The 17992-nt window shown below is 45.5% G+C and overlaps 1 protein-coding gene across 4 annotated transcripts in view; it reads right to left on the bottom strand.

The window, feature by feature from the left end:
- SEPTIN11 (septin 11) overlaps positions 1-17992 on the bottom strand; it is a 121756-nt gene that overhangs the window by 18727 nt on the left and 85037 nt on the right. For all 4 annotated transcript variants that reach the window (XM_060278388.1, XM_035112147.2, XM_035112144.2 and 1 more), the window contains exons 6-9: positions 13680-13776; positions 12461-12629; positions 7943-8075; positions 6595-6782 (exon numbers count right to left, since the gene is read on the bottom strand). In XM_060278388.1, the coding sequence (XP_060134371.1) occupies positions 6595-6782; positions 7943-8075; positions 12461-12629; positions 13680-13776 (587 nt within the window). The remainder of the gene's footprint in view (positions 1-6594; positions 6783-7942; positions 8076-12460; positions 12630-13679; positions 13777-17992) is intronic.

The following is a 17992-nucleotide window of genomic DNA, read 5'->3' as shown; positions in this document are numbered from 1 at the left end:
CATGCAGGAGTCAGGGGGTAGAGAATTTCCTGGAGATCTCTTGTTTGAATGCTGGGGGAATGGAGGGTCTCCCACTAGCAAATTCTCTCCACATCAAAAAAGCAATGCAAGACAAGAGCCTAAGTCAGCACACAATGGCTCTGATAGGAGTTATGGCATCAGGTTGAGGAAGGCTGGCGATGGCTGTCTTAGGACGAGGGTTTTCATTGTGAATTGTTAAATGTGGCCATCAGATACGATATATTTTGCCTTGCCACAAACAAACGGTGTAAAACCTCAGCTGCCCAGTTCTTGCTCTGGATTAAAAGGGAGCATTCCAATGTGCAGGGTTTCAGAGGGAAGTCATGCCGGCAGCAGTGAGCAGGTTGACCTGCCACCAGTCAATGGACTTCAGCAACACTGCAGTCATGCCACTATGGGTTCTGTTACCAAGAAAACTCCAAACCCTTTCCTAGGCAAAGTGGAGCACTGTGCATTCAAGGGAAAGAGAAAACTTAAAAACCTTTAAAGAGCAGAAATCCAGGCTAGGTGGCAACATCTGTTGCATGATAAATATATATGCATATATATATTGTAATAATGATGACATACTCTCACTTTTCCATTTAAAGCAAGTTAAATGGAACAGCAAGTTAAAGCACTAAACTGCACATCTGAGCACACAAGAGCTTCTAAAAGTGGAGTGTGGACTCCCAGAAAAGAGCTACCTGCACAGAAAGTGATTCTCTCTGCAGGAGAGAATCATAGAATCCTAGAACTCCAGAGTTGGAAGGGACGCAGGGGGGTAATCTAGTTCAACTCCCTGCAACGCAGGAAAGAGCGTGCAGCCCATTGTGAATTGTTAAATGTGGCCATCAGATACAGCCAGCGTTTGCATGCAGTGCCAAGTCACGAAGTATCGTTTATTAAAGCACAGTGTGCATGCAGCTCAAGCCCTTAGGCGACATGCCTCCCTTCTGCATGCAGGTACACAAACTGTGAAAGGTTTATGACCTATTGATTATTTACTTATATGCTGCTTTCCCACAATAAGCTGTGCCCAGTGTGCCTTACAGCAAATATTCAAGATACAAATATACCCAATACAGAGCATGTCAGTAAAGCTAAGTGATGCGTGAGATCATGGTTTGTTCCATCCAGGCAAACCACAATAGCTTAGGTAAAAAAACAGGTAACTGTGGTTTGGGCAAAACAAAGGTTTGGATGCAAAGCTAAGCTAACCTGCTCATCATTTGTTTACCTGCTTGCAGAAGGAAGGAGAAAAGCAGGAGCTGCATTAATAAACCACCATCTGTAGTTCAGCACATGTCTCTCTAGCTTAGCACATGACAAACCACAGTTCTTGAAAGAAGCTACAGTTAGCCTTCTCTCGCCACATGCAGCCTCCAAGAATATGAGCCCATTGGCCTTGATGAGGGAGGAAAGTGGAAACCCCTTCCCCCCACCCAAGTCCAATTGCTGGTGACTGCATGGAGTTCATGCGCACGTCCGTGTGTGGTTGTGGTGCATGAGAGTGTGCATTGTGCGGTGCATGAGAGTGTGCATTGTGCTCACACATTGTGACCCCTGGCTTAGCATTCTGTGTCAATGTGGCCACACTCTGTCAGGGGTTTATATCCTTGGGAGGACTCTCAAACCACCAAGGACACCCAACCCTGTAAATGGCAGGCAGCATACAGCATCTGGGTTGGCCAGGCGTGTCCTAACTATCCCACTGCATTTCAGGCTCCAGCACTACAAATCCACTTCTGGCAAATGACAGTGAGAAATAACTATCACAGGGTATGATTTAGATATGCAGCCCTGTGTGTGTCCTACATGCGTGTGTTGTTGCATGTATGAATAGCGCACATGCACAGGAAAGCTGAGCCAAACCACAGCTTCCTAGCACATGTATACATGCAGTGAAACACACATTACAACTGTGACCAGCCAGTCTAAGCCAGCCAGAATCTGTCCCCATGTTTGAAGCGGCAGCCCTTAACAGTGTTGTCTGCAAACTGCTCCTCTGGCTTGACAACTGCGATTGCTCCTCTGGCTTGACAACTGCAATGACAGTCTGAAGCCACGTGGGGGAACTCCAAACACATAAAAAGAAATAACCACCAAATGTTTTATGGATCTGCTACAAAAATAACCTTGAGAATTCCATCTTTCCTCCTCCTCCTCTCTCTCTCTCTCTCTCTCTCTCTCTCTCTCTCTCTCTCTCTCTCTCTCTCTCTCTCTCTCTCTCTCTCTCTCTAAAAGTTAATACTTTAGGTCCTTATCATTGCAGCAAAAAAGACAAAACAAAACCAAACCTGGAATATGTCCATAGAGCCTGATAAAAAAAAAATCTTAAGTTCTTGTGGCTCCCATTCAGCAGGCTCAGCCTTATCTCCTGGTCTTATCTCCTGGAAAGCTTTTTGGGATGTTTCTCAAAAAAGGGTTGGTTTCTGCAGGGATGCCAGAGTTGCCATTTTCAGGCTTCGCCCTTCCGTTAGCTCTAAACAGTACACCTCTGAGAAAATGGCACATCCAGGCCTTGCCCCTCCCTCCCCCTCCCTCCTAATTTTTCCTTAATGTAACACCTGCACTTCCCCTAACTGATCCCTCTTTATCAGGGGTCAGCAAGGTTTACCTCACCTGAGCCGGTTCACTCCAGCAGAGATCCCTCTGTGGGCCAGATTGCGCACATGCATGAGAGCGCACGCCCGTGATTTCCGGCATCTGCACAGTTGCAATTTCTGGCGCCTGCACAGACGTGTTTTTTGGTGGCTGCACATGCACAGATGTGATTTTCAGTGCCGCGGAAGCGGGTCCCTGTGCTGCATCAGTTTAGCGCAGCACGTAGGGACTTGTGGAACAGGCGGCTTGGTTCGGGGGCAGCTCATGGGCCGGTTAAAGGAACCCCATGTGGCCCATGGGCCTTAGGTTGCCTACTCCTGCTCTTTATAGTGAGCGAAGGGCAAGGGGTCTTGTTTGAGATTGCAAGTTTGAAACCCAGGTCAGATGTTACGGTTTATTTCATTTCTCTTTTTTTTACAAAATTCACTGTCACATCTCAGGCACATGCTCAAACGAGGAAGTAAAAATGTCAACCTAATTTATAGTCGAAGGTGGATGGCTTTAGTTCTGAGAAACAGAAAGGTGCTGCCTCATAAAATATTATTATAGAAGAGATTGTGCTTATATAGACAACAACGGTCTATGCAGCAACTACAGCTTTCTCTGAGCTAGGGATCAGCACCAGAAACTTCCTATTGCCAGGTTCAGCCCTGGAAGATGTGATATTATAGTAACATTAGGGAAATCCCTCTTGCACAGAGCGTGCTTTTCCTTCACCACTGAAGAACCGTAGCCAGCCCCACAGATCTGATGTTGGAGAAGGGTGTCTAAATCCAAGAAAAATTATCTCCAAGTGAAGCTCATTTCCACCTCCTCCCATTTTAGAAACTGAGCTTGGGACACTGAACATGGGGCTAAATAAACCAGGCATGGATGAGGAGCCTGAGGCCCTGACTAGCATGGGCAGAGCTCAGGACAATGGGAACTGGGAGCCAGCCATATCTAGAGGTTTACAGGCTTCCCAGTCCTGGTCTAAACCCGCCCTGAAGTTTGTCTGCAATCAATGGGAGAATATTCCTTCACAGCTCCCCAATGTGGGTTCTGCACAGCAGAATGTCTGACTGAATTGCACCCAAGCTCCTTAACTGCTCCACAATAAAAGTACCTTGTGAACAAGGCCAAAGGGGCACAAGGTGAGGTGAGATAGCCAGCCGATGCAGAAAATGTACAATTTTCCAAAAATGGAGCATTTTTCCTGTAATTTGCAAATTCTACTGAGTCCAGAGACAGACCTCCTCGACTAGGTCAAGCAATCACCATTACAGATCTTTGTAAGATATACAAAAAATAGAGTTTCTTCCATGTAAAGACAGCTTCAAAAATAATACTCTTTCAAAGAATCCTTCATTTAAAAAAAATATAACCTACATCTTGATTCCCCAACCCCACAAGGGAAGCACAGTCAGAAGCTAGAACAGTCAAAACGGACCTCGATCTGCTCATTTTTACAAATTGCATAATAGAACTTCGGTTATAGCAGAGAGGTAGCCTTGTTAGTCTGCCGTAGCAAAAGCAACTTAGAGTCTTGTAGCGCCTTAAAGACTTGCACTAAATTTGTGGCGTGAGCCGTCATGAACATGAGCCCAATTCATCAGATGTAGGAACTGCTATCCCCAGTTGGCAGGGATATATACTGCACAAAAATTTAACGGATCTACCAGAATCCTTTGCAACCCATGTCATTTGGCAACACCGTGTATGGAAATTAGTTTGGCCCCTGTGTTACATGATACTGATGTCATGTGACTGTTGTTGATTGTCTAGCCAAAATGGCATCTATCCACGCACAAAAGAAGCGGGAGTAGATCATGAGCAAGACTGAGGGACAGACCCCAAATTTTGCACAAGTTAAAAATAAACCTTCCAAAAAGATCCTAAGGGAGGGAAATTTAAAAGCAGTTCAGTGAGGGCAAAGTGTGGTCAATAGCCACAGAATGTTGGGTGGAAGGAAGGATGGAGGAACTAGTGTTTTGAAGAGCAGCGCTGACTGCAAAGAGCAACATTGTGTTGCAGATCCCTCTTGCAAAGAAGGATTGTGTCTTTAAGGTGTCTGTTGTTTTAGCTACTGCAGAAACTAAGCTTGGCCAGTATTCAGGACAAGTAAGAGAGAAAGAAGGAATGGGTAGGAAGATGCTCTTTGGTGGGTCAACTTCTGCTGGCAGAAGTGTAACTAAAAGGAGTTTCCACACCAAAGTTTTTGTGGGTGACCGGCACTCTGAAGCAGTGCGCCGGTCACTCACAAATAGACGTGTGCGGGGAAGGGATCAGGTCCCTGTGCCGATTGCCCTTCGCCCAGATGGGACTTGCAGCATCAGCCTGGAAGACAGAACTGGCCATGGTGGCTCTAAACTTGCAAAGAAGATAAGGAGAGACCTTTGGGGGTGCACATCCCTGGTTACATTCTCGTGGTGCGAGATTGCTCCTGTAACTCTCTTCAATGGTCGCAACACCTTTTTAAAAAAAAGGTCAACGCGAAAAAGGCAAATCTGTATACCTACATTGCAAGTACATAACCCTGAAGCCAGTAAATAGCTCCATCTGTTGCACTTCGCCCTTTTCAGTACCTTGAGACCTTGTAAGTGACCTGCAGGAGCACTCCGATGTTATAAAAATGCAACCAGGGAAGTTACGTAAGTGGCAAACACCACCCAAACCTGCAGATCCCAGGGGCCACTTGTACCCCAGCTGTGTCTTCTTAGGGTGCCATGCATGCATGATGGGGGAAGAGAAAGAGCTTATCGGCCCTGCTGTAGACCAGACACCTGTTAAGGTTCATGCCTAGTATGCTTCTCTCTTTCTCAAGAGACACTGCAACAATGCTTCGAAATTTCCCCTGAAAGGTATTTATTAAGAGGAAGCATACTGCCTTTGCATGTGCTACTGCTCCTTCAAGAAGCACTTGGGAGACTTACGCGCATAGCTCCAGAGCCCCATCCATGCACGGCACTCCCATTGCTGGTGCAGTTAAGTACGCTTACGTGCCTGCAGAACTTTTCTTCACTTCCGCAGCCAAGCAGCGGCTAAAGCTCTGACTGCAAATATGTGGGTCTGACTTGCTCCAGTGATGCCAGACTGCTGATTTTATTTTATTTTATTACTTTTACAATAAGAAGCATTGTACTGCAATCATAGCATACCCAGCACTCTTAATTTGTTTGGTTAGCAGAGGTGAAGAACTGGCACCAGATATGTAAGTTTATACTGTAACTAGAGTTACTTGCATGCTCTAACAGCCACTTTTTCCAAATAGTCGCTTTTGGCACTAAGTGACTCCGAGCTGAATATACCTCTGGCTGGTTATGAACACCGTATGAGCCAAGTCGTTGCATGCAGTTAAGGGGGTTGGGGCCACAGGATCACACCCTCCCTCCTGCCCGCAATACCTGAAGGTGAGGCGAGGGAACCCAGCGGCATGATCCTGCGGCCCAACACAATCACTTAACCACACAGCTAACACTCAGGAGAACCGACACCTCTGCATTGGCCCATCATGGCAAGGCTTAGGTTTTTACACAATGAATTAAGCACACAGACCTTTTGAAGCATCACTGGGAAAGACAGTGAGAGACAGACGGCTATGTGTTTTGCTTCGACAACAGAAAATCCAAGACTTATTGCAAAGTCAGTTCGGCCAATTGCTGGGTGGGCTTGCTTTCGGTCTCTGCTCTCCAACTGCTCTCTTGCTTCTTTGAACAAGCTAGTCAAGCTTTTACAAAATATTATTTAGGTACCCTCTGCATAAAAAAATAAAGCCGTTCATATTCCCTCCCCGCTCCTCTTTTAAGGAAAAAGCAAACAAACCTGTATTTTCTTTTATATTAAAAAAATCAGTCTGGGTTGTTTTTTTTAAAAAAAAGTGGGGGTGGAGGAGAGGGAGGGAAGCCCAGTTTCCAGTCTGATAATGGGAAGAAGCGGATACAGACATGCAACGGAAGACAGCACACTGGAACAGAAGCCCACAGAGCTCGACCTGAGACAATGGCTTACTTTTTCTTGTCCTTGTCTTTCTTGGTTTGTTGAGAGCCAGCCTGTTGCCCTTGTGACTGTAGCAGCTGGGCTGCCGCTTTCTTCTTCTGGAAGTTGCCCAGCTCCTCCTCGAGCTCCTTCTTCTTGTCGTCCACTTTCTTCTTCTCTTCCTGGTGAGTCCGCTTTAGGTGGTCAAACTTCTCGTGAAGCTGCCCAACCAGAAAGAAAGGGGGAGGTCATGGACACAGAGAGAGGCAGAGAGAGAGAGAGAGAGAGAGAGAGAGAGAGAGAGAGAGAGAGAGAGAGAGAGAGAACCGTTAAGTGCAGGGGGGAAATTGTATTAGTCCAAACCTGCTGCACAGGCTGAAAGGATGAAAGGGGCTTGAACAAGCAGACTCATGGCCTGTGGCCAGAGATCACAGCATCATAGAATTGTAGACTTGGAAGAGGCCACCAGGGCCATCTAGTCCAACCCTGCAGGAATCTTTCACCCAATGTGGGTCCCTAAGATTAAGGGTCTCCTGCTCTACCAACTGAGCTAGGTCTTAGCACCCTCTTCAAGCAGGGACAGGAGCAGAGCGTGTGAAACGTCAGCCCCCTTGATTGGGAAGCAGTTTGAAGACTGTGGATTGATCCACTCTGACATAAACACCAGGAGTTTGGCTGTGGTCGAGTGGTAGCGGTGCCTTCTACCTGATGAACGTTATAATCCAGACTGGGAACAGCCCTTTTCTATCTCCCTCTCTAGCCCCGCAAGTGACCTAGGTGACTCTGGTCAGGACTGACTATGGGCCCCTCCAGAAATCTTTTTATTATTATCGTGCATTCACAAAAACACTGGAGGTGGTTCTTTGTGATCTCACTTTCAATAGGGTTCATGCCTTCAACGCTTTCATGGGGGACATACTGCTTTGCTCCCAGTCAGTGCTTGCCCCATAGCTTCCTGCAAAAGCCCTGTAATTTTTTTAATACCACAAATGTCCTGGTTTTTCTTTTTATGTTCTGCGTTTTATTTGGGGCTTTATTTTTTTTGTCCTGTTTTTGCTGCACTACGCAGCATGAGAATCCAGTAACGTGGTAACTCTTGGGAAGCACTGCGGAACAACGAATATAGTGGCAGGATGTGCAGACCGTCCAGCATAAATCCACCACAAATGTGCTATTACTGCGACAATCATGAATGCACCCACACACAAAAAACACCAGTCTGGAGGGTCCCTATACATGATCAAGCCAAAAATAACTCTGGCTTGTGTTTTCTGCTTCACACAAGTGCTCCCATACGGACCCACTTGACGATTCCAAGCTGAATCATTCAGAATTGGGGGTGGGGATAATGTATTAAGAGTGAGGGGACGAGTCCACTTACATCCTTTTCTGCTTCTTTCAACTCGGCTTCTTTTTCCTTTACCCGCATGACGAACATTTGCCTCATTTCTTCCTCCTTTTTCTGGAGCTCACCCAGGAACTCATTCCTCTTGGCTTCGTAGGTCTCTTGCAGACTTGTTATGGAAGCACCCCGTAAAGATAGAGAGGACGTGGTAGTCATGGTCGTGGGCAGATAGAAAATAAAGCCAAACCTCATTAGCATCAAGGATGAGTAACATCAGTGGAAGAAGAACAACAACAAAATTAGCAGCTCCTGGTAAATCAGCTACGGTTGCACGACATGAGCCTATGATATACCTTGCAGGGTTATTGAAAGGATAAAAGTTGGTATGGGCATGGGAGGTTGCCTTTACACCAAACCCTCCCATAAGTCCATCTAATGTGTGTGTGTATGTCTTCCCAGGCCCGTTATCAGAGATCTGGGAGATGCAATAGGCGACTGAACTTGGAACACACACAAAACCAGGCAGAGGGTCTTCTCGGCAGTGGCGCCCTCCCATCAGATGTCCGAGATAATAATAATAATAATAATAATAATAATAATAATAATAATAATAATTTTATTTATACCCCGCCCTTCCCAGTCAAGACCGGGCTCAGGGCGGCTAACAACAAGAATATCAAAGCAAGCATAAAAGAAACAATTCAATTAAAATGCAGATTAAATACAATGTTAAAACTCAATTTTAAAATTAGGAATCTCCAAGATAACCAACTATGTGACTTTTAGAAGACGTCTGATTTTTGTGGCGTGGAAACAGCAAGTCTTCTTCAGTTGAAAAGTGTTTTTGAAAAGAAGCACAAAACTGGATGAAAAGCAAAGAAGGCCTGAGTAACTTCTACAACATTATTATTATTATTATTATTATTATTACTACTACTACTACTACTACTACAGTCCTAAAAGCCTGGGTGAAATAAAAAATATCTTGGCTTAGTGCCTAAAAACCAACATTGTTGGTGCCAGGCATTGTTCTCTGGGGAAAGCATTCCACAAACAGTGGGGGCCACTACTGAAAAGTCCACTCTCTGCACCTTCCTTGGATGAAGCGCCTGGAGAAGGCACCATTACCACTGCTTCTTCTGTGTGGTACAAAACTCTTCTTCCCTTCTTTTGCTTCACCCTCAGCAGAGCAAAACGCGACACTCATGCTGTGCTGCGCACAGACCCTGCCTCAGCTTCCCCCTTTCTTAGAACTATACCAAAGCCTCACTTGCCAAGGGGCTTGATGAAGTTTGCCTGATAACGGGGAAGTATCTACCGTAGTTCCTCTTGCCCCTTATGTGCTGGGTCCTTTGTGAAGTAAATGGTTTGTCACCACTTCTTTATCCAGCTTGGTTTCAAGAGTTCCTGGAATCCTTTCTGCTCCCTGTCAGGAAGCAAGGCTGGCTTGCTGAAGAGTCCAGGCTGGTTTGAAAAGATTAAAAGTGCCTGCACTTCATTGGAGAGAAACACATCTATTCGCCGACTTGCGCTATGAGACAAGAAGAAAGAACCCTTATCTGTGGTCCTCTGTCTCCTCTCTTTCTCCACTTCCTCTTTGCTATCTGAACTTGAAAATAAATAAAATTGCTACTTTTGGCTCTGTCCTACCCCTAGCCATCAAGCAGAAGCCATTTTGGATCAATTTGGCCAGAGGTTTTCAACCTTTTTGAGTCCATGGCTCCCTTGACCAACTACATTCTTTCTGCAGCACCCCTGTGGGGCTCGGGAGCCCAGTTATGTCACCCCTTGCCTGCAGAGCTGGCAACCTCTCATCCTTTTAAAAACACCCTCTCTTGTGGAGGATTCCCTCAGTCTCCTCTCCCCTCTCTTTGGGAGACTTCTTGGCAGCTGCTGCTGTCACCCCAGTCTCTGAGCTGCCCCCCTTGCCCCAAAGTGAGGTGCCTCCTCACACTGCCCCACAGGGGCACCCTGACCATCATTTGAAGCACCCCAGGGTGCCACGGTACACTGGTTGAAAACCACTGCATTTGGCAATTGCTGCCATTAACAAGACAGCATCTACAGGTCTTGCCAAGACTTTTAGGTCTGTGGGCACATTTGGATTTTTGGCGGAGTGGTGTAGGTGATAACTTCTCTGTTCTTGTCTCTCTTCTCCTCCTCCCAGACCAGATCAGCCCCCCCGCCCCAGAAGAGAACGAAAGAAATAAAGCGTGCTTCACTTTTATAAGGGATCTGGGCAAGTGTCAGATCCAGAAGAACTAATCTGAGACATGAAATGCAAATAGAACAGAAAGAGGAAGAGAGGAAGAGTATCATTCATCCAACCTTCTCCTTCATGCCTATGTATTTTCAAGGGATACAAAGGTAAACACACTTAAGAAGGCTTTGGAGTTATCAATGGATCTGCGGGCAACATGTTGGAGACTGCTGAGCTATAGTGTTGGATTTTGCAACAGGAAGACCCGGCTTAAAACCCCTTCTTAGCCCTGATGCTGACAGTGAGTCTTAAGAACCTAAGAAGAGCTTGATAGGTCAGGTCAGTTGTCCATCTACTTCAGCATCCTGTTCTCACAGCACACACATATAAAGTGGTACCTTGGTTTCCGGACATACGGTAATCCGTTTCGGAAGACCGTTCGAGTTCCGAAACGTTCGAAAACCGAAAGGGCGGTATGCAAATTTAATAGAGAAAATTGAGAAAAATAACATATACACTCAGCAGAAGCCGTTCGACTTCCGAGGCGCGTTAGGAAACGGAAGCATTTACTTCCGGGTTTACAGAGTTCGAAAACCGAAATGTTCGTCAACAGAAACGTTTGAAAACCAAGGTACCGCTGTACACACAATTATAGCTACATACCCATCTCTAGCTCTCTGTGCCAGCAAATGAATCCAATTACCATTCCCAGTGTGGATGCTTCTTCCCCCAATTAAATAACATATCAATGTTCATATACTATTTCTATATGAATCTGATTTAAGATGCAGTAGCAGATAAGCTGGAAGCAGAGTCTGGATCCAGACTAGGCAAAAGCTTGGCAGGCTGTGAGGAGAACCTGCTTAGCCACATGGACAGGGAGGAAAACAGGAGAGGGTAGGTGGGGGACGAAAACCCGACATCATCTGCCAGTCGCTAGCGCACAACTCTGGCAGAGGGAGCCAAGCCTGCCTTTGGCAGATTAGACCAAGAAACCATCATGTTCAGGAAAAACAACAACAACCAGTGAACTGGGGTAGATGAGACCCAACGCTTTGCTCCTATGCTTGCGTAATTGAACAGAACACTTGTTGTTGCTCAGAGATAAACCAGGGCTGCTTTATAAATCTGAACTATTTTATACATTGACAAAAGAGATACTGGCTCAAACAGCCACTCATCCTGTTGCCCAGCAAAGATTAAGGATTATCTATAAAGGAAAGCAAAGTTTTTGTCAATTAAAGGAGTCTTCTCTCTCTTTTAGGCCACGGCTGGATTACCAAAGAATGTGTTTACAGGGAAACTAGCCACCTGGTAAGTTCCGTAGACTTCTTTGCAATGCTGACATGCACACATATCACTAATAAAATATATCCAGGGCTTTATGCATTCCTTGCATCTATGGGGATTGCCAAGCAAGCGCAGAATTTGACCTTTGGTACAGAGTCCACCATCTTGCACATCTCAGCTGTCTTTCCCTTTACAGCCAAGGAGATAAAATTTGAAAGCATATAGGGAGGATTATGGTGTGGCCTCATCTCAGAAGCGACAAGAGGCTGGGAACCGTTATCAGGAAGTTGTTAATCATTATTTAATAGCTATAACGGCAGCCATAGGATAATGTCTTTGGTCTGCATAGCAGAACAGTGGAAGGGATGGTTCTGTGAGTCAACATAAGTACTATTCAACCAGCCGATGAGTCCATCCCCTTCTATTAGGGGGAAATGGGGCATTACCTCCCCAACTTCGGCCTGTCCACAGTTAGCCTCCATCTACCTGCTTCCTTACCTACAACCAGTCCAAGTGGGGTGGGGTGGGGGAACTGCCTACCATTTACACCATTTACTCTGGTCTCCTTGCCTTCTGCCACAATTGGCATTACCCACCACTGTCCCCTTTCCTATGAAAGGAATAACCTGGAACCCGAACTGTTATGACTAACTGCCAAGGAAAGACAGTCTCCCGACTCTCTCTCTCTTTCCCCTACAAATCCATAATTATATTGAACCTTGGTGTGGATTTAATTAAGAGCTGCTATGGGAGCCATTCTTGCCTGAAAAGCAAATATGAACTCATCATCATCATCATCACCATCGAGCTTTTAAGCATTCAAAGTGCTTTGTGTGTTTGTTGTAATCCTCACAACAGCCCTGGAAGGTAGGTCAATACATTATCCAAAAATTGCAGATGGTAATTAGCTTGCCTAACGGCAAGCTTCGGAACATGGCAATGCTCAAAACGAGCTGTGCCACTATGCTCATCACATCTGAAATTCTTACAGCAGAATTCCTTGGGCAACTGCTCCAGAAATATACTCAGCTTTCCAAGCCGGTTGGGTTTTGCAGCTTCCTTACCTGAATGGTTTGCTGTCAGGGTCTGTGTCTTTGAACCCCATCTCTTCCAGCTTGCAGCGGCGATAGAGCTCGTAATGTCGGCTGTGAGTCTGTTCCCTCAAGTCCTCCATGTTCACTCTTATGAGCATTTCACGCAGCTTCACAAAGTCACAGTGGTTTTCATTTTCAACTACAAAATAAAAGGGCTCCCTTTAGCAAGGTTAAAACTTATCAAGGTTCTCCCATCTTCACTCTCCCCAATTCCTTTTCTACACACAAAAGCCCTGATTTCCCCCCAGGGAAGATACTAGTCATTAGACCAGTTCCATCACTCCAAAGGATTTTCCTATGAGCTTAAGGCACTTCACATGCAATACTTCAGCAATAGCTACAACAACCCTGTGAAGTAGGCCAGCATTCTTTACAGAAGCGGAGTTGGAGAGCTAATGACTTGCTTCAGTTAGTTCATGAATGAGTTGACTTTTTCATGAATCAGGCTACAGCTGCTCTGAAAGGCACCAGCTTATATTTCTTTGCAAGAGACACAAGAAACGGAGCATATATATTAAACAAGCCATAGCTTTCCAAACAGCAGTTGTTCCCAGCTGTCATTTCTGGTCTTCACTTTTATAGTACTGTATTGGAGTCTCCCATGTGTCCCAACTAGAAGGCAGTTTCTAAACTATCACTCTGTGCCCCCAGTGAATGCTCCCTTTTGCCAGTTGATTGTTCCAGCTTACAGAGAAAGGAGACTCGGCCTCCATGCTTCAGCAATGGGCCCCCTCTGGGTTCCTATCCCATGGTGTTAAGGTTGCAAACATTTTAGCGTCTGGTAATGTGTAGTACTGTATAGTGCATCTGTAAATAGCACAGTGCACAACTTTACCCAGGCCAATGCATGAGTATGGATTTGAACTCGGGCCTTCAAGTCAGAAACTCTAGCCAGATACCCAGTGCAAGAACTCCTCGTGCAAACAGCAGATCCAGAAACTGCAATCTCCAGGCCAAGCACAAGGGCAGCTCCACAGAAAGTGCACTGCAGTAATCTAAATCCTGAAGTTACCGGTGTCTAAAATACTGTGGTTAAAACTCTCCCAGTCCAGGAACATAGCAGGCGCAGCCGGTAAAAGGTGCTTCTGGGAAAGGGAGTTTGCAAGTGAAAGGGAAGGTTCCTGGATCTGACACAGCTTTTGGGGTCCCAGCTAGCATCTTAATATGCTCTCCTCTGCAGCCGACATACCTTGCACGACTCCCCATGGGTATTGCCTGGCCTTGGACATCTTATTGCCAATTTTCACTTCTTCGGTGCTGCCAACCACAGCAAACGGGAGGTGGACCTGCAAGGCAAGAGGCAGAGGAAGACCATGGGAGCCTTCAGTTGCTTTGCCAGACATATTTTCCTTAAATGGAAAAAAAAAGCGAAGTAAAAGCAGTGGGAAGAAAACACTTCAATAGACAACTGTGCTGGCTTTCACCGATTTAGAAGTTGTCCAAGTGTTTCTGGAACACAGCCTAACTTTTCAAAGAAGGGGGTTGGTGGGAATCAAGGATAGCAAAGTAGCAGATCAAAACAGTCTCCTGATATCTGAGTGGTATTATAGGCTGAGTGAGTTGGTTTCTTCTTCTTCTTTGGTGGCCTGATTCTCTGGTTCCCTTTTGTTTGTGTGTTTAGAATTGAATATTGGTGGGAGACTTTCTGTTGTCTGCTTGTTTTGCTCTTAGGTTTGTTGAGACCAAATATATAAGGGTATATGCTCCCATGTTTTTACTGTTTCTTTGCTGGCTTTCATTTGATATAGAAAATCTTAATAAACAGTCTTAACACATGCACACCCAACGAAACAGCTTCCTTCCCTAGGAATAACACAACCTTAGCATTTGCACTGGGCAGTATTTGGATACAGAATAATAATAATAATAATAATAATAATAATAATAATAATAATAATAATAATATAAATATAAATATAAAAATTTTTTGTATCCCACCCATCTGGCTGGGTTTCCCCAGCCACTCTGGGTGGCTCACAATAGAATACTAAAAACACGATAAAACATGAAACATTAAAAACTTCCCTAAACAGGGTTGCATTCAGATGTCTTCTAAAAGTCAGATAGTTGTTTATTTCCTTGACATCTGATGGGAGGGCGTTCCACAGGTGCCACCACTGAGAAGGCCCTCTGCCTGGTTCCATGTAACCTCACTTCTCACAATGAGGGAACCGCCAGAAGGCCCTCGGAGCTGGACCTCAGTGTCCGGGCAGAACGATGGGGGTGGAGATGCTCCTTCAGGTATACTGGGCTGAGGCTGTTTAGGGCTTTAAAGGTCAGTACCAACACCTTGAATTGTGCTAGGAAACATATGATTCAGTACTCATCAGTATCCCACATGCTTGACATGGGGAGCAGTAAGCAACTAGGTAGAGTACTGAAAGCATGTCCCTAATCACTGGGAATCTTATTCAGCCTCTCCTCTCACTTCTGAGGTTAGTTGGCTGTATAGTGGTACCTCGGGTTACAAACGCTTCAGGTTACAAACTCCGCTAATCCGGAAGTAGTTACCCTTGGGTTGTGAACTTTGCCCCAGGATGAGAATGGAAATTGCGCGTTGGCGGCCGGCACGAGGGCAGCAGGAGGCCCCATTAGCGAAAGCGCACCTCAGGTTAAGAACGGTTTTGGGTTAAGAACGGACCTCCGGAACAAATTCAGTTCGTAACCCGAGGTACCACTGTATGGGCAACACTTTCATGTACATCTCTGCTTGCTTTTTAAAATCCGAAGCAGGGACTCTCAGGACGTTAAATCTTGAGACCACTTTCTTCTGTGGTCCTGCAGAATTCCAGCCACATACGCAGTCTTCCTAAGAACAGTGCACCCCTTGGGTCCATCTAACTCAGTGCTGACCACACTGATTGGCAGCAGCTCTCCAAGGTTTCAGAACGGGAGGACAGGGGATTGAACCTGGGGCCTTTATCATGCAGAGCTGATGCCCTACCACTGAGTTACGAACCTCGCCTGAACTTCACATCAGCTCATGCAGCCCAACCCATAAATCACTCCTGAAACCCGATGCACGTATGATAAATATTGCCAAAGAGCAGGTGGATCTGACTTTGGATGAGAGTCACATGCAAGCAGCGTGGGTAAGGCAGAGGGGTCAATCATATCTCATACCTGCCTCCCCCCCCCCCACAAAAAAGCAGCAGAAACAACATCTGAAAGGGGCCTGAATTCTTATATCTTCACATTAGGATTGATGGAATGTTTTTATTGTCAGTATCAGCTGGCATTACAGTGGTGCCTCGCTAGACGAATGCCCTGTAAGACGAATTTTTCACTTAACGAAAGGATTTTTCGAGCGGAGGTTGCCTCACTAGATGAATTCGTTTTACGAAAAATTTATCTAGCAAATCGCGGTTTCCCATAGGAATGCATTGAAATTCAATTAATGCGTTCCTATGGGTAAAAATAAAATAAAATAAATTCAATGCATTCCTATGGGATTTGCTAGACGAATTTTTCGTTATAAGAATTGACCCGTGGAACGAATTAAATTTGTCTAGCGAGGCACCACTGTATTTCCCCCTTTCTTTCTTTTCATCGTATTTGCAAATAATATATTTTATTGCCTTTTTTTAATAAAATGGATGGGGCCTGAGAATGCACAGTACCTCCCAAAACACACAGTTGCTGGGTGTGCTTTCCTTCTTTGGGCATAGCTGCCAAGTTTTCCCTTTTCTCACGAGGAAGCCTATTCAGCATAAGGGAAAATCCCTTTTAAAAAGGGATAACTTGGCAGCTATGTCTTTGGGGGGGGGGAGGGGGTTGCAAGGCATGACAGCAATAAATGGGCTGACGGAATCATAAATTGACCTGGGAAAGGAGTGGTCACGGGAGAGCATTGTGACTCAGGCACTCACTGTCTGCTTCCTCCTCGTTCTGTTCAGATGCACTTGTGCAGTTTACATACTGATGGTCCATAGCACAAGCCAGCGCTGACACTTCCTAGGGAGTGGGGAGCTGGGTGAATGGAAGGAAGTCGAGATTCTACCCACCCCATTTTATTAGCTTTCACTAAAGGAGGAAGGAAAAGGGGACTTAAAAGGGGGGGGGAGGCAGGAAGCCTGGCTCTAGTCCAAGACGCCTAAACTAGCTAGCCAGCCAGCCAAGGCAGCCTGTGGAAGGAGAAGGCATAGATGCTTGTTTCAAAAGGGTCAGCAATAGTTATTGGAGGCAATGCAGCAGCAAGTGAGGATATTATAAAGCAGCGAAAGTAGCAGTGATTGAAGAATGGTTCTCAACAGATAGGATTACAGTAGAAGAAGTTACGACAAAAAGAATTTTAAAAGCGTGCTGTGATACAAAGATGTCTGGGAGAATATTTCAGGGAAGTGTACCTTCTCCCTGTGCCCCATTAAAAGTTTGGCATGGAATTAATAATCACTGGGATTCTCACCACTAATGGCACAATTTTATAACAAGTATTTGAAGCCTGGTTCAGGATGCAACAAGATCACTTAGTCCAGGCATGTCCAAAGTCCATTTTGGGGGCCTAATCCAACCCCACGGCCAGTTTTATCCAGCCCCAGTGGCAGTTTATGTATTGGTGTCTAAAAAAAAAAAAAAGCTCACTCCTAAAAAAAACCTCAACAACTTTGGGGTGAAATCCCAAAGGTCGGCCCTCACGCATGTTCACTTCATCAAATCTGGACCTCTTTGAAAAAAGTTTGGGCACCCCTAGAATCATAGAATCGTAGAGTTGGAAGACACCACAAGGGCCATCCAGTCCAACCCCCTGCCAAGCAGGAAACACCATCAGAGCATTCTTGACATATGCCTGTCAAGCCTCTGCTTAAAGACCTCCAAAGAAGGAGACTCCACCACACTCCTTGGTACCACCCCTGACTGAGTGGTAATGGGAGAAGCATGGATACACTTACATTCCTACCAACCAAGGTGGTTCTTCTCCTTCTCAATGGTAAAACAGACTAAGAACATAAGAAGAGTTCTTCCAGCCTAGCATCCTGTTCTCGCAGTAGCCAACTAGATGCCTATGGGAAGCCTATAAACAAGACCTCCCCTTAATAGCATTGTGTGGTTTGGCACAATGCATTCATATTGGTTTTCAAACTGTTCATAAGTGACATCGCCTTAACTGGGTTTTTTGTTTTTTTGTTTTTCAGACGAAACTGTTTTACCGATGTTTTTATTGTTAACTCTCTTCCGAGATATTTCATAGGAAGCACTTCATGAATGAATCAATGTACAGTACTGACTGGACAAGCCACAGCTGAATTGTATCTCTGCCTTGAGAGGAAGGTAGACCACAGAAAACAGGAGTGTGTCCCCTCATGTGGCTGGAGAAAACATGGTTGGGGGGGAGGGGATGTCTGAACTGAAATCATTCTTTCAGATATGCAAAGCTGAGGTTTGCATGTCCCTGCTCAGCAGTTTGTTTTGCTGGAGGACCCCTTTGGAGAAGAGAACATGGGAACACAGCCTTTCCAATGAGTCATGCCACATTGCATGGCCTTCTATCACGCCCCAGTGTTA

This window comes from Zootoca vivipara, chromosome 9, assembly GCF_963506605.1.
Source record: "Zootoca vivipara chromosome 9, rZooViv1.1, whole genome shotgun sequence".
In the NCBI taxonomy this organism is placed as follows: Eukaryota; Metazoa; Chordata; class Lepidosauria; order Squamata; family Lacertidae; genus Zootoca; species Zootoca vivipara.
Note: the sequence above shows the minus strand (reverse complement) of the source record. Positions and strands in the feature narration are given on the sequence as shown.